General features: G+C 32.1%; 1 protein-coding gene across 3 annotated transcripts in view; it reads left to right on the top strand.

Annotated features, from left to right (window-relative positions):
• Positions 1-10,102, top strand: part of CSMD3 (CUB and Sushi multiple domains 3) — a 1,197,799-nt gene extending 1,187,697 nt beyond the window's left edge. For all 3 annotated transcript variants that reach the window (XM_061171997.1, XM_061171996.1, XM_061171995.1), the window contains 4 exons: positions 2,766-2,878; positions 4,161-4,248; positions 6,313-6,448; positions 9,943-10,102. In XM_061171997.1, the coding sequence (XP_061027980.1) occupies positions 2,766-2,878; positions 4,161-4,248; positions 6,313-6,448; positions 9,943-10,102 (497 nt within the window). The remainder of the gene's footprint in view (positions 1-2,765; positions 2,879-4,160; positions 4,249-6,312; positions 6,449-9,942) is intronic.
• Positions 10,103-15,154: the final 5,052 nt, after the last annotated feature.

The raw sequence follows: 15,154 nt of genomic DNA, 5'->3' as shown, positions 1-15,154 counted from the left end.
GAACACTCTATGAGTTAAATCACAGCAAGATCCTTTTTGACCCACCTCCTAGAGAAATGGAAATAAAAACAAAAATAAACAAATGGGATCTAATGAAACTTAAAAGCTTTTCACAGCAAAGGAAACCATAAACAAGATGAAAAGACAGCCCTCAGAATGGGAGAAAATATTTGCAAATGAAGCAAATGACAAAGGATTAATCTCCAAATTTATAAGCAGCTCATGTAGCTCAGTATCAAAAAAACAAACAACCCAATCCAAAAATGGGCAGAACACCTAAATAGACATATCTCCAAAGAAGATATACAGGTCGCCAACAAACACATTAAAGGATGCTCAATATCACTAATCATTAGAGAAATGCAAATCAAAACTACAATGAGGTATCACCTCTCACCAGTCAGACTGACCATCATCAAAAAATCTAGAAACAATAAATGCTGGAGAGGGTGTGGAGAAAAGGGAACCCTCTTGCACTGTTGGTGGTAATGTAAATTGATACAGCCTCTATGGAGAACAGTATGGAGGTTCCTCAAAATATTAAAATTAGAACTAACATATGACCCAGCAATCCACTACTGGGCATCTACCCTGTGAAAACCATAATTCAAAAAGAGTCATGTACCACAATGTTCATTGCAGCTCTATTTACAATAGCCAGAACATGGATGTGACCTAAGTGTCCATCGACAGATGAATGGATAAAGATGTGGCACATATATACAATGGAATATTACTCAGCCATAAAATAAACGAAATTGAGTTATTTGTAGTGAGGTGGATGGACCTAGAGTCTCTCATACAGAGTGAAGTAAGTCAGAAAGAGAAAAACAAATACCGTATGCTAACACATATATATGGAATCTAAAAAACAAAACAAAACAAAAAAATGGTTCTGAAGAACCTAGGGGCAGGACAGGAATAAAGACACAGACGTAGACAATGGACTTGAGAACACGGGGAGGGGAAGGGTAAGCTGGGATGAAGTGAGCGAGTGGCATGGACTTATATATACTACCAAATGTAAAATAGATAGCTAGTGGGAAGCAGCCACATAGCACAGGGAGATCAGCTTGGTGCTTTGTGACCAGCTAGAGGGGTGGGATAGGGAGGGTGGGAGGGAGACGTAAGAGGGAGGAGATATGGGGATATATGTATATGTATAGCTGATTCACTCTGTTATAAAACAGAAGCTAACACACCATTGTAAAGCAATTATAGTCCAATAAAGATGTTTAGGAAAAAAAAAAAAAAAGAAATGCATCTGGAACAAAATGGGCCGCAATGAATTTGAATTATTGCTCTCATTTAAAAATACATTTTAAAAGTATTGATATTGAAAATATGAAATATGTATTTTTAAATTTCTTGGCAATGTATATATCCCATACAATTATTAATAATGGAATAATTTGTGGTATAAATAAAATAGAAAATAAAATTATATCTGTTGATTTTGCAAATTTTACAACAACTATAAAGCTTCATTTTGTATTGTTGAATGAGCCTACCTTTAACCCAAAGTAAAGGTATTAGAAGTTAATATATTTTTTAATTTTAAAAATATGCACAATTACATGATATAAATTGAAAGAAGCTTTATATGAATGAATGGAATGTGTGACTACTGATTTATTTAATTTTGAAACATAAATTTTTATTTTCCTTCTGTAAGAGAGTTAGCACTAAATAAATGTATATGTATTCTAATGTAGAAAACTTTTAAAACAAATTTCTACAAATATAGATAAACAAACATAAATAATTAGACTAACTTTCTATCCTTGTCTCCATAAAATTAATTACAACATTTTCCCAGTAAGTTTGGTATGTTTTCCCTATTAATTGTAATTTACTTTAGATCAAGATCTATGTATCATTATATTTGTATTCCCAGCTAATTTTTATGATACCTTATTACATAGGTGAAATATTAAGTGAGTGAAGTAATGAGTCAAATTTCAACCATCAGTTAATCACAAAATTTTTACTTAGAACCTTATATTCTATTATTCCCCTAAACACATTTACATTCCAGCTTATTCCTACTCTTGGAATACTCCCATTCAGGAAAAAAAAAAAATTGTATTCATCTTGCGTCTCTCCTTTATGCCATTACCTATATTTACCTTCTTGAATTAAAAATTCTACTTGATTTTTGAGATCCAGCTCAAATGCTCTTTTTTCTTAATAAGTATCTCCTAAGCACTCCAGTGTGAAATGATCCTTCTCTCTTCTGGCCTTTAATTCATCATATTCTCTATCTCTATCATTATATCTCCTATTTCATCAGAAATTCATGTAAGCATCCTATTTTTAGATAGGAACAACATATTTATCTTTGTGGCGCCACAAAGATACTCTTTTTCTCAGAGTTGGCACCTAATTTATTATTAAGGAAAATATCTGGAATTTTAACATTCGATTCATATCCTTGAAGATTTTAAATCTGATTGGGGGAAGAAATCATTTTGTTTACAATAATCATGGAATGATGTTATTAAGAACAGTAATATTTAATTTTAATAGCATAGGTAATTTAAACCCCACTTAAGATTTGAGTTGAAAATTTCAGCTGAAAGAGAGATCAATATATATTACAGGATTTGTGAAAAGCTTTATGGGTGAAGGTGGCCTTGACTTGGCCTTGTTTTATTTCTTTTACTATCACATGTATTTATGATATATTTAAAGTAGTTATAGGTAATAAAGTAAAGCATAACTGTTTGCAAAATTAGTAGACTAATTGTCCTTACATTTTACAGGAGTATATAAAAGCCAAGAAGCTCGCCTAATGTTACACATCTATCTTATTAAAGTACCAGCTCAAGCTTCTGTGAAGAAAATGAAGGAGGAAGATTGGGCCATGGATGGCTTTGTAAGTATAGTTCTTTAAAAGTCTGCTGCTAATTTTAATAACAAACTTATGCTTTGGTTTGTCATTAAAATTCCAGAAAAATCTAATTTTCTAAATTGAGCTAATTAAACACACACACATATATTTACAGATGTGTAGCCATCACCAGTTGATTTTAGAATATTTCCATCACCTCGAAAAGAAACTCCATACCCTGTAGCTATCACCCAACCCATCCACCCCTCATTACCCCCACAACCCCAAGCAACCACAACTCTATTTTCTGTCTCTTTAGATTTCCCTGTTCTAGGCTTTCATATTTATGGAATCATATAATACGTGGTCTTTTGTGACTGGCTTCCTTCACTTATAATGGGAAACATGCCTCTTAAGGCCTAGGCTTGGAACTGACTGATTGTCAATTCCACCCACATTCCATTGACCAAAGCAAGTCACAGGACCAAATCCAACTCAGTGAGGCAGAAAGTATACTCTTTCCATGGAGGTTGATGGGAAGGGGGCGGGAAAGGAGTGCATATATGTCGAACAGTAATCTAATCTACAAAGAACAGTATTATTATATTTTAATTTTTAATTGACCATTTATTTGCCTCATTCTGTTTCATCATATCATTGCCCTTTTTCTTGACAACAGGTTACTTAGCCTAAAAGAAGTCTATAAATCTGTATCATTATGTTAATAACAAATCCCCTTTTTCCAGTATCATAATTATTTAAAGATTAAATTTTTAATTTTGCTTTTTAATGATGGCAGATTTTCACAGTGTTCTGTGTTTTACATAGTAGAAGATATAGAGGAAGGAATTCTGCATAATATTCATTTCAGAGTAAAACTGAATATTTTCTAAGGCTGGGAAAATATATCTGTGACCAGTCTTCAGTTTTTTTGTTTGTTTGTTTTTTACATTGTGTTCCAAATTTGTCACATTAAGTACTCTTTTTTTTTTTAATTAATTTATTTATTTATTTATTTATTTATTTATGGCTGTGTTGGGTCTTCATTTCTGTGCGAGGGCTTTCTCTAGTTGCGGCAAGTGGGGGCCACTCTTCATCGCGGTGCGCGGGCCTCTCACTATCGTGGCCTCTCTCGTTGCGGAGCACAGGCTCCAGACGCACAGGCTCAGTAGTTGTGGCGCACGGGCCTAGTTGCTCTGCGGCATGTGAGATCTTCCCAGACCAGGGCTCGAACCCGTGTCTCCTGCATCGGCAGGCAGATTCTCCACCACTGCGCCACCAGGGAAGCCCAGTCTTCAGTTTTAACCAAACTTATAAATACTTTTAGGTTTCTGCTGAGCCTGATGGAGCTACTTATGTATTTCAAGGATTTATTCAGGGCAAAGATTATGGGCAATTTGGACTACAAAGACTGGGTAATGTATTCATTTTCATTTTCATGTAATTCTTTTATTACTCCAGATATCATAAGAAAGTACAATGGATTCTGAACATTAGGCACACTTACCATACTTTGAATTTGGCATTGTCAGGACTATACATTGATACATTTGATAACCTTTTAAATATTTGCATTCTTCAGAGTATTGTTTCTCTGTGCTCCAGCTCCATACAATGTTTAGTTTTTCAGCATATTTCTAATAAACATGACAAACTGCCTTGCCCTCAAGCAAGTAAAAAGGAGAAAAAGTGATATAGATATGAAAGAAAATATTAAACTGTAAATAATTTTATCATATGAGAATTGTAATACTTCTCTGCAGTTTGAATATTGTCGCAATTTTCTTACTGCTCCAAAAAAACGTAGGGGCACTTTAACTCATAGAGTCTGGAAAGAGAAAATAACTTAGAGGAGTGAGCCCTGTTTTGGGACTTTGTGCTCTTCAGATATGTAAATTTTCCATGGTGGGAGGCACAGGGTTTTGTCATGTTTATTTCTTACTCTTCTAACGTGTATAAACATTTAATGGTCTCGTTTGAATGTATTTATTAACATAGCTTTTGGTATATACTTTTCCTAAGGTGTGCTGTCTCCCATTACTATATTGTGGTATTAATGCATAAAGAGTAAATTCAGGCTCTAAAATCTACTACTTGATGTTTATCTTAAAAATTCCATTGCTTTGAACTTTTACATAAGTTTATGAGTCCCTAGAAAAATAATGTATAAAAAAGGTACTAACATTTTTTAACCTGGACTAAGGTATGACTTAGTTGAATATTTATCAGAAAGGCAAATCAGTTTTCTCCAAATGAGCAATGTTAATAAGATGTCATTTCAGATAATGTCTTGCCAAAATTGTTAGTTTTAAAAGCAGGATAAAACATTTATTAACATAGTACATTAACACAGTTGTGTAAATGAACGCAAGATCTTTTCACATAATATTCCCTAAAGCATCTCAAGCACTACATGTCTAAAACAGCACCTATAGAAAAGGAACTATTTCTTTCTAAAAAAAGAGCTTGTTATTTATTTTCTCTTCCCTAGTCACTGTGCCAACATGTTGGCAAACCTGTTTTTCTCATTTCCTAACTGTGCAAATGTCATAACCATTTACTCAGCCCCAAGTAGAACGTATCTAAATCCTATGCCTTCTTCTGCCTTTCATCCAGACAAACAAGTTCCCCTGAATCTATCTTTTCATGCTCTTCCTAGTGCTGTAGTTCACACCTTAATTTCCATTTTTATCTAGGATGCTCCTACAATCTTCAAACTACTCTTGCTTTCAGACCAGACTCCCTCAAGTCCATCTCACCCTTGTCACTGTTCTAAATCTTGTATCTTATCACTGAGCCTTTTTTTTTTTTTTTTTTTCTTCCCCAAACACATCCAGTTGTTCCTCACTATAGGTGGGTGGAAAGTTTGGGCTCTTTAGAATCATATTTATGCCTTTTCAAATAATTTATCATTTTAGCCTCCTACTCCCTACCACATGTCCTTTCCACACAGACTTGCCTAGTACTTGTCATGTCCTCTAAATATGCCACTCACCTTCCCATTTCTAGGCTTCTAATGGTCCTGCTTCCTCCCCTATTTGTTGTTCTATTGATTCTTCAAGGTCAAGCTCATAAGTCTTCCAGAAAACATTCTTACATACCACCAGATGGAATTACTCCTTCCTTTCCTAAAGCACATTGATCATGAATTCATCCTTGATATATATACTTATTTGTGACTCTGTATTCTTCCCACAATTGTATGAACTCTTCAGTTCAGAGACTCTGCTTATTTTTTATTCTGTGTCCTTTCCTGGAAAAATATCTTATAGATAGTAGGCATTGTGCAAAATTGTGTGGAAATGAGTTGAAGGAGTTTCGTGAATTAGTTTTGTTTACTATGTACATTTCCAAGTACATCTTGCAGATATTTCCAAGTAGATATCTTGAGCAAGGAAGAAATTAATTGGTTCACAAAACTAAAAAATCAAGTGTGATAAAGTAGAGTTGATTTTATAAGTTATTTTCTTATTTTATAGGACTGAATATGTCAGAAGGTTCAAATTCTTCAAATCAACCTCATGGTACAAATAGTAGTTCTGTGGCCATTGCTATTCTTGTGCCTTTTTTTGCACTTATATTTGCAGGATTTGGATTTTATCTTTATAAACAAAGGTAAGTTTGTTGATTTTAAGTATAAAGCATTTCCCAAATCTATATTTCATGTTCTTTTTACTCTCTAGTTCAAATTCTAATTTGCATTTTTTTTCTAGGTTGTTTAAATCTCTGTGTGCCAAATATTGCCACAGTTGTTGAAACCATTATTTCCCCTGCCTTTCCCTCCACCACGGCAATATACACACAACTAAAATTGCTCTGTTAAGTTTCACAAGCATTCAACTTAACCCTTCCTCCTTTTTGCCTGTCAATTTCCTGGTACATAACTAATTATATAAGTTATTTTTACATTATCCATATTGAAACTTTAGAGATACAAATCTAAGTTAAGGTTTAAATTGAAGAGGTGATATCTGCTGCCAGATATATTTAGAGAACTAGGAAGAAGCTGTGTCCAAACCTCTTAGTTCACCTGACAGTACTGATAGATTTTACCCAGGGAGACAGACGATAAAATCCTCTAATCCTCTCATTTATCTCTGTTGCTTTTAGAAGATGATAGAATTAATATATTTGTGATATATCTCATATATGACTATATAGATTATTCGTTGGTCCCTGTTCACTACATCCATTACAGCATCCTGGTGAGGGGCTTCACTATGCAATTCTCCACTATTTGGGGCCATCCCTTACTAAGAAAAAAAGTATGCAAAAAATAAAAATAAAAAAAAATAAAAGAAGAAAAAAGTATGCAGGTAACCAGATAATTAAATGAATACCTAAATGTAATGTATTCTTCTCAAAACTGATGTTTTTATTATAAATGCCAGTCTGTATTATCTAAGAATGATTTATTTAATATTTATGTAAATTTGTAACAATTGTGCATTAGCAGCTGTTCAGGTCTTGTCAATATCAGATGTTATTAATGCTAAAAATCATCACTAAATTTATTTATAAAGCAAGCTATGCTAATCTTTTTTATTATTGTGATAAAATACACATAACATAAAATCATTTAAACCATTGTAGGTGTACAGTTCAGTGACATTTAGTACATTCACAATGTCCATCACCCCAAAAGGAAACTGTACTCACTAAGCAGTAACTCCCTACTCCTCCCACCCCTGCCCCAGGCAACTACTAATCTGCTTTCTGTCTGTTGGTTTGCCTCTTCTGGATATTTTATATAAATGGAATCATACAATATGTGACATTTTGTATATGGCTTCTTGAATGTAATATAATGTTTTCAAGTTTTATCCATGTTATACCATATATCTGCACACTATTCCTTTATATGGCTGAATAATATTGCATTGTATGTTTGAATGTGTTGTGTTTAAATATGTCCATTCATCAGTTGATGGACATTTGGATTGTTCCTGTGTTTTTTCTGTTATGAATAGTGCTGCTATACACATTTGTGTACAAGTTTTGTTTGAATATCTGTTTCAGTTTTTTTGAGTATGTACTCAAGAATGGAATTGCTGGATTATATGGTACTCCTCCATTTAACCATCCTAGTGAAGTGGTATCTCATGTGGTTTTGATTTACATTTCTCTAATTACTAATGACATTGAGCATCTTTTCATGTGCCTGTTGGTCATTTGCCTACATTCTTTGAAGAAATGCCTATTCAAGTACTTTGCCCATTTTTAAAATTGGGTTATTTGTCTTATTGTTGTTGAGGTATAAGAGTTCTCTGTGTATTCTGGATACTAGACCTTTTCAGATATATGGTTTGCAAATGTTTCTCTTTCTGTGGGTTGTAGTTCCACTCTCTTGATAGTGTTCTTTGATATACAAGTTTTTTCATTTTGATGAAGTAAAATTTATTTCTTTTTTCTTTTGTTACTTGTGCTTAGTGTCATACCTAAGAAACCATTGCCAAATTCAAGGTCATACAACTTGTATGTTTTCTAAGAGTTTTATAGATTTTGCTCTTATATTTAGAAATGATTAGTTTTAAGTTAATTTTTATTGATGTGTAAACTTTTCTAAAGCTTGATATTATTTTCCTTAACACTGTAGCTCAATATTAACGGAAGGAAATTCTTTTACATCTTTGTGATCCTTACCTAATTAGAAGGAAATGATGTTGCTTCTGTTTTTATTGTGAATGTAGTTTGAAAAAAGAGAGACAAATATGATCCATTAGAATTATGCACCTGGCAAGAGCAAGTTGTAAACAATATAATTTATATTATGTAACAATATATAGATGATGCTTTTGAAAGAAGCTTTAGATAGATTTTTTTTAATATTGTCATCATACAAATCACCTAACAATATTTAGTATGGAGAAAAATTCAGAAAATGCGTTAAGGGTAGTAAAATCACATAACGGCAAATACAAATTACACTAAAATAAATCGTTGAATTTTGTGGTGTTTGGTGGAAACAGAGGAGATTTATTTCAAAGCCTTTTTAGGAATTAGGTTTGAGAAACAGGTAAGGGCAAGTATGCCTTTGTTCCATTACAAACGTCAGCAAATTATGCAGTGGGATGTGGGAAAGAGAAGCTAGAAATAAACATTAGTCAAAAAGGAGACAAATAAAAAGTGAAGCAGGAATTCAAGATGAGCAACTTATACCAGCCAGCCTAGATTCCATGTGTTTTATAAACTAATGGCAAATGTTCAGTTATCAATAACTCTTTGGAAACTATTTTCATGACTTGAGTATCAGTATAGATAGTAATTTCTTCTTTGAGATTTTGAATTTACTTGCTCTACTGTGTACAATTTTAAGCCAACTGAGTATTTATGTTTCTGGGATACTCCAAGCACCTTCCCAAATTAGGCGTCGGCATTAGATGTCTACTCTTCTTGGAACCCCCTTCTTATTACTGCAGAACCAACTCCTTATTGTCCTTCAAGTCTCAGATTAAATTTTGCCTCCTTAGAGATGCTTTTCCTTATTACCTCTCCTAAACTGTCTCCCAGTTACTTCCTGTCCTGTAAACCATTTTCCTTTTCATCAAAGCAGTTTTAATTATCTATTATTTTTCTTGTTTTATTATTTTTAATTTATTCATTGCTTTCTATCATTACAATATGAACTCCATGAGAGTGAAGACTTCATGTTTTTGTTAAAAAATATGTATATATATATATATCTCTCCAATGCCTAGGATCATGCCTAGTACTTAATAGATGCTCAGTAAATATTTGAGGAGTGAAGAGTAATGAGATTAAAATTCATCAGCATCATAATTTAGTTATATTTTACATGCTATTTCATAATGATAACATTATTTCATAAGAAAATTAATGAGAATAGCCATAATATCATTTATTTACACTTACTCATATTGGTGCTCTTTATAAATATATATGGTATGTAAATAATAAAAGTCAATCAGGATTTAAAAGTGAGAGGTAAAATGTTCAGATGTGATGTATTGAGTTTATGGTTTCTCAATTAATACTTTCAGGTTACATTATCCATTAACAATGATAACTCAAGTACATTGTGTTTGAGCCCTACTCTGCTATTTCTTGAAGAAAGTTAACATATAGCTAATCAATGTTCTCATCAACAGGACTGCACCCAAAACACAGTATACAGGATGTTCAGTTCATGAAAATAACAATGGCCAAGCAGCTTTTGAAAATCCCATGTATGACACCAACTCGAAGTCAGTGGAAGGGAAGGCAGTACGGTTCGATCCCAACTTGAACACAGTCTGCACAATGGTATAACGTGGCAACCTTTGCCTTCTTCAGAAGCTTGGAAATCGACACACAAAACAGTGCACATTTAGTTCACTGATAAACAAATTAAAGCACACTTTTCAGGACTTGCTGGGTCACCTTTTCCCGAGGAATGATAGAGAAGAGTGTTTTTTCATAAACTGGACCATAATTCTTCTTCATGTTTACCATGGAGAGTTTTACAGAAATTGGCTGCACTCTGAGAGTGCTTACTCACAGTTTATTTGCTTTTTTTAAAAAGGAGATTATTCTAAAACATAAACTTATTTGCATATATTGGAGGAGCATCCACTATCAGTATTTCTGTGCTTTATAAACTATATTAGAGGGACTGGGTTAAAAAAATGATATAGGGTAGAAAATAAGAGCTATACTTACAAGAGTCAATAGATCACTGACTTCTCTTTAACTGTCATGAGCTACATTACACCCATAAGTCTGTATTTCACACCACTCTATCAGCTGTTCCTTCCTATTAATTGAGTCATTATTTTCTTTATTTCCCTGGTTATTTCAGATTGAGTCATGCCCTGAAATGTTTATGAGCTAGTTTGTGCCACAGAAGAGATAAGATTGCCCACTCTGATTTGACTCTCTGGTTTTTGTTCTTCAGCATCATATTGCTGTCTTTTTTTAGACTGGTTGTCATAGTTTCTGCAAATGGCAAGATCATCATGCTATCCTCCTGATTTCCCTCATTATGTTGTAACCAGTATTATTCAGTGAGCCATGGGATAGTGTTTAACTCCTTCCTTCAATCTGTTTTGTCACTCAGAAACGACTTTAGCTGCCAAAAATTATCTATAATAACGATGATTTTGCAGTTATCTGAGACACCAAACTTACCATTCTTTACCAAACTTTCCAATGTTTCTGCAAGAACAAAAGAACCTATTAATCTACTTATTTAGTTTATGATATATCTACTTATCCTTCCAGTTGAGCCTTCAAATTTATTTAACATTGTTTTGAACTTTTATCTAACAGTGAGTTAGAATTCTAAGTATTTTAAATTTTTAACTTTTAGTCAACAATGAGTTAAACATATACTTCGGACCAGCCCCTAATCAAAATGACTAAAAAAAAATTAATTTCAAATCACCAATATAAATTTATTTCGTAAAGTTGTAGATTTACCAAATTTTCATATATTTTAAAATTTCTATACTCTTATTCTTAAGAAGCAGCTTTCAGATATGACAGGTTTCTTTCATAGTCAAATTAAGATATGTATTTGCAAGTTATTGGTGGCTCATTTACAACTGTATCACAGTAATGCCAGCATTTTGGTTTAATAGGTCATTGTCTTCTTTTTATAGCATGTTTTATTTCATAGAATAAATTATGTACCCAGTGTGAACACTTTGTTCTTGTCCCTTTCAAATATGGATAAACTTGTGAACAGTCTCGACTTTTTGTATCATGAGACAGAGTGCCTAAGAGAAATCATTGCACCTGGAGCGCTACTTGGATCTATGTCTACAACATATAGTGAATTTCTTGTAAACCACTTTGAGATACATTGTTTTGGAAATTCATATAATTTTCTCAACATTGTACTCTACTGACAGGATGCTGTTTTAAATTTTATTCCATCAGTTATTTATTCTTGTTTATTCAAATGACTGCAATAACAATGATTCATTCATTAATGTTAAGGTTAATACATTTAAGATCTTGTTTAAACAATGTTTCTTCTGCAACTGGCTACTCCTCTTATATTAATGCATACACTTTTGTAAAGAAGTATATTTTTATGAAAAAAAACTTTGTAAAAGTATGATGTAAATTTTCAGTGCAATGTAAACAAAATAAAAATGGATAATTGCTTTTGTAAAATGTGTATTCTTTACAAAGTTGTCTGTCAGTGTACTGGTTAGTAAAAGGAATGAAGAGCCCATCTTTATTTGGTGTTGTAAAGTTCAGAAACTGCATATTACATATACTTAGTCCACAACATAATAATGACATATGGGTGTTTTTCTTCTCTATATTCTGTGGTTCCCCAAGTGTAACACTGTTAAAAGTAAGTACATTCCCAGTAAACGTAATAGTATCATAAGAACCTCATCTTAGAATTTATATTAAATGTAAATACTTTAATAATACATACTATCTAAATTTAGATATACCTGATGATTTCTAGTATTTCTGTAGTATATTTTCTTAGAGATATTTATGTTAAGCATGTTTCATAAGTATGAACCCAATAAGCTTTTGAATTGCTCCATTAAACTAATATGAAGAAACAAATCTGTCTTTCCAAGATGGAACATGTAAAGTTTTGTACTCAAGAAAGTTATCAAGTTTCTCTAAAGTTCAAATCACAAGTTATTTAAATTCAATTTTATTAGATAACTATTTTTCACAAAATACATTGTCTTTATATTTCAAAACCTCAAACTCCAGCCTTTAAAGTCTATCTCTGTTTATTACACTTTATTTTAGAAATAAATGTTTCTTGATATAATTGTAGTTTCTGTTTTAACTTTGTTAACTTTATTACCTCCACCTTTCACTCACTTCACATCTTCTATATTTTCTCTTCTTCTTCTTTGTCTTTATTTTTACTCCTCCCTGTTTTTTTTTCTTTTCCTGCCTTTTTATTTTTCAAATTTTTAATTTGTTTTCTTTCTTTTGATGTTTTTCTTAACATCCTTTCCTCTTTTACATGTCTTATCCTTTTTAGCCTTTTATTATTTCTCTTTCTTTATATTCTCTTTATCTTTTTAATGCTCTCAAAGGTAAGCAGCAATTTTAGTGGAAGTAATTGTATTTTTCTCTTTTCCCAGCTTTACTGAAGTATAATTAACAAAATTATAAGATATTTAAAATGTATAACGATGATTTGATAAATGTACATAGTTTTTATTTTTCTTTTTTTGGTGAGAACATTTGAGTTCTACTCTGTTAGCAAATTTCAATTAAGGAAGTAATTTAAAAGAGCTTTCTTGAGCTTCCCTTATATTTAAGAACATTAAAGCCATACGTTCCACCCAGGATCTCTTGATAACGGAGCCTAATGAAAATGATTGTGGAAATAAACCAAAGGTCAGATTTACTTTACCTGTCCTTTACACTTACAAGTGAGGGGAAAAAAGCCATAACATTAGCTAAAGGAGTCAATAAAAATAACTAGATGATGCTCTCTTAAAGAGAATAAGAGAATCTGTTGCCTGTCAAAGTATTAATCTGTAAATATCTATAAATTTAAAATAGGCATAAAGTAAGGTAAAATGAACATCTATAAAATTATAGAAGCTCATAAGTCTAGGAAATAATTTAGAATGGGCAGTTTGAAATTTGGCTGAAAGAAATATTGATTTGCTTCTTTTTTTCTTTTTCTTTTTTTTTTTTTAGGATGACTTTGGAGGAAAGGGAATATTGATCTGAGAAGATATACATGTGTAAAAATCTGAGAAATGTCTTTCTGCCATCACTTTCATGAGCTGGGTATTCTAAAGTAATTTAAGAGCAGATTTAAAAGTTACCAGGGAGTAGAAATGGCCACTGGACATTAGATTTCATTCTTCAGTATACAAAGCAACAGAACTAGTGAACAGTGCCAGATACTTTCCCAACTTTTAATAAGTTCCCATGTGTAATAATTGTATTAATCTTGAAAAAGAAGTATATTCTACACATTCAAATTCATAGCTATAATTTGTGTTGCAAACATAAAACAAAAAATCTGTGCTTAAACTCTCATAAGATCCAAATCTTGCTTGTCACTATTTGCATACCTCTGAAAATAGGGATGAACCCATATGCTTTGGCAGGACTAATGAGATACATAGAGAAAAATATAGATCCATCTACATGGTCTGAATTAAAATAAACCAAAAGGCCTTCCTTTTCAGTAAGTATCTTCTTCATACCCTTGAGTTAAGATTTTATATCTCCTGAAGGAACTTATTAGAAAGAAATATGTTATCTGGAGAATGTCACAAGATAGCATTGTAATCCCAATAAGTAAATTAACACAGCTATTATAGAGCAAGTCAGTCGAGCAACTGCTCCTAATCTCTTTATTTTTAAACCAGGACTTTTCCAGTCTGTAACACTCTTTTTAGGATGAAATTTTTAATTGCATAAAATGAAATAAAAAGGAAATTAATGATAATATAATAGTATAAAAATATTTTAAAATATCCTACATATATATGAATATATATACTTATATATAGATACTAATACATACATATATATGTACTTCTCTAGTGATACGTTAAAAAAGCAGTGGGCCTAATAATTTCTGTAATTTCAAAGAGTATCATAAGCACTATTTTGAGATATTCATAACATTTAACATGACATAAAATATCTGTGATTTTTATTAATGACAAAATCAGAGATTATTTTTACCCAGCTTTTTACTGAAGGAAATACTGTATTTTAATGAGAAGAACAATGAAGATAAAGGTGTAGCATTTTCCCACCCATGTTTACAAATTTTTAAAATTCTATCTGCATACCAGGTTAAGAATCCTGCTTTAGCAATTAGAATTTACAGCAAGTACATTGTGATGGGACAGGGAAGAAAACATTGTTCTCTTCAGCTGTTGGCAATGAAAATTGAGTGCTTAAGTTGGACTTTAGTTACCAAATAACAACATAAAGAAGAAACATTTCTAAGAAGAAATCCCTAATGGGAAAGAGTGAGTGTAAATAGTAAAATGTCATTAATTAATTTATTAATATAGCAAATATTTTCTAACACTAAACATGTGCATACTACTCTACTATGAAGTATAATGGCTATTGGATGAATAAAAGTATAAGAAACACATGGATCTTAAAGTTTTGTCAAGCTATAAAAAATTCTTAAAGTATATATAGAAGATATCACATAATAATTCTATGTGTAACTATGTTCATTTCTGTAAGCTTTCACTCTCACTTTTTCTGTTAATTAAAATTGACTTCTCCTACTAGAGAATGGACTTGAGGATATGGGGTGGGGGAAGGGTAAGCTGGGACAAAGTGAGAGAGTGGCATGGACATATATACACTACCAAACGTAAAATAGATAGCTAGTGG

The sequence above is a fragment of the Eubalaena glacialis genome, chromosome 17, assembly GCF_028564815.1.
Source record: "Eubalaena glacialis isolate mEubGla1 chromosome 17, mEubGla1.1.hap2.+ XY, whole genome shotgun sequence".
NCBI lineage: Eukaryota > Metazoa > Chordata > Mammalia > Artiodactyla > Balaenidae > Eubalaena > Eubalaena glacialis.
This window is presented reverse-complemented; position numbering and strand designations above follow the sequence as displayed.